Source organism: Limulus polyphemus, unplaced genomic scaffold (genome assembly GCF_000517525.1).
Source record: "Limulus polyphemus unplaced genomic scaffold, Limulus_polyphemus-2.1.2 Scaffold524, whole genome shotgun sequence".
Lineage (NCBI taxonomy): Eukaryota > Metazoa > Arthropoda > Merostomata > Xiphosura > Limulidae > Limulus > Limulus polyphemus.
In genome coordinates, this window is record NW_013666134.1 from 4,310 (window position 1) to 6,583 (window position 2,274).

General features: G+C 35.6%; 1 protein-coding gene across 1 annotated transcript in view; it reads left to right on the forward strand.

The window, feature by feature from the left end:
* The window catches only part of LOC106458853 (cell wall protein IFF6-like), a 4,311-nt gene extending 2,677 nt beyond the window's left edge, over positions 1 to 1,634 (forward strand). The window contains exon 2 of the mRNA XM_013918407.1: positions 1,591 to 1,634. Within this exon, the coding sequence (XP_013773861.1) occupies positions 1,591 to 1,634 (44 nt within the window). The remainder of the gene's footprint in view (positions 1 to 1,590) is intronic.
* Positions 1,635 to 2,274: the final 640 nt, after the last annotated feature.

Consider the following 2,274-nt stretch of genomic DNA (forward strand, 5'->3'; position numbering starts at 1 on the left):
TTCATAATGATAAAACGCCGTCAAGTCGACACCAAGTACCATGTGTGTGTGTGTGTGAAACACTCCTAATTTTCAATGATCTAAGACAGTTTGTATCACTCTTGATGGAATTTTACAGAACTTAGTCATTGTTCATAATGATAAAACGCCGTCAAGTCGACACCAAGTACCATGTGTGTGTGTGTGTGAAACACTCCTAATTTTCAATGATCTAAGACAGTTTGTATCACTCTTGATGGAATTTTACAGAACTTAGTCATTGTTCATAATGATAAAACGCCGTCAAGTCGACACCAAGTACCATGTGTGTGTGTGTGAAACACTCCTAATTTTCAATGATCTAAGACAGTTTGTATCAATCTTGATGGAATTTTACAGAACTTAGTCATTGTTCATAATGATAAAACGCCGTCAAGTCAACACCAAGTACCATGTGTGTGTGTGTGTGTGAAACACTCCTAATTTTCAATGATCTAAGACAGTTTGTATTAATCTTGGTGAAATTTTACAGAACTTAGTCATTGTCCGTGATGATAAACGCCGTCATGTTAACACCAAGTACCATGTGTGTGTGTGAAACACTCATAATTTTCTCAATGATTTAGGACAGTTCGTATCAATCTTGTTGGAATTTTTCAGAAATTAGTCATTGTCAATGATGATAAAACGCCGTCAAGTCAACACCAAGTACCATGTGTGTGTGTGTGTGTGTGAAACACTCATAATTCTCAATGAATTCGGACAGTTCGTATCAATCTTGATGGAATTTTTCAGAAATTAGTCATTGTCAATGATGATAAAACGCCGTCAAGTCAACACCAAGTACCATGTGTGTGTGTGTGAAACACTCATAATTCTCAATGAATTCAGACAGTTCGTATCAATCATATAAATATGGTTTTACACAAAAAATTTATTGAAATTGTATGTGTACATGCTTTCATAATTTTCAAAAATAACAAAACATATATATTTGTTTAAGGACACACATTACCTTGAACTGTACATTTTGTAATATAACATCGACTTTGGACGATGCCGTATCGTCAAAATAAATGCACCTATCATTTTTTAAGTTATATACATATATATAAAAAAAGACTCGTTAGACTAAATCTTGCTATAAGTTTCTGGTTTAACTCCAGTAGCAAGTATCGTATATCTTTGAGAACTAAACGTTTTATGTTCTACAACACGAAATATTATCTTCCTGCACACTTCTTGAACGAAGGAGCTGCTTGAAATGTTTAACATCAGTGGTTCTCATACTTTTCAGGTTCACGTACCACTTTGTATTTGAAGTACAAATCTAGGCCTAATAAAAAGAAAAGAAACACACGAAAAACCTAGCAGCAAACATTAATATATTTGATACTTACCAATTAACGGGAAGGATGCGATTGTGTGTGTACAATTGAAGAATGTGTGATGCGATTTTTGTCAGTGTGAAAGAAAGAAAACATTGACGAGTCTGTGGAGGCGGAGGACGAGCCCACAAGTTGGGAAGAGTACTGTGTGCGCGGGAACCTGAATTTGGGCTTATTACAAATTTTCTGCATTTTAAATGATTTTTTTTTTCGTGTACCATAGACATTAGCTTCACGTACAACAGTGGTACGAGTATCGAAGTTTGAGAATCCCTGCTTTACACGGTTGTTTAGTGCTTGTGTCTTCCATAACATCTCGCGTCACATAACATTTGTTCAATTATAAATATATATATGAGGGGGGGGGGGAGTCAGAAGTGCAATGCTCACAATATTCTCTTGTTCTATGTTTGTATTGGATCATTAGTATATTAAAGTCTAACATGATATACTTGGAAGAGAAAATCAAGAATTGTTTTTATGTGCTCATGTTTACCAATAGTCTGTCACCATGTTCTCTGTTTGTATTGGATCATTAGTATATTAAAGTCTAACATGAAATACTTGGAAGAGAAAATCAAGAATTGTTTTTGTGTGCTCATGTTTACCAATAGTCTGTCACCATGCAAGAATAATTGAACTGTGTCTTATTGCAGAGCGATACTGGTCCTGGCACAGGTCACGTTAGGGTTAGGAAATAATATTTCTCGCATTCATTTCGCTATGTATAGTAACATCCTGATTCCCACTAAGCTAGCTACCACACCAGTGAACAGGTACACGTTGTCCTTTTTAATATGGTGTTGCGTGTAGTTAGATGTTAACCTTTTAAAGACCATATCGGAGCCGGCGCTTCTCCAAGTTAATATCATTCAGCAATCTAATTTTAGATTTGGCCCCCTTATGT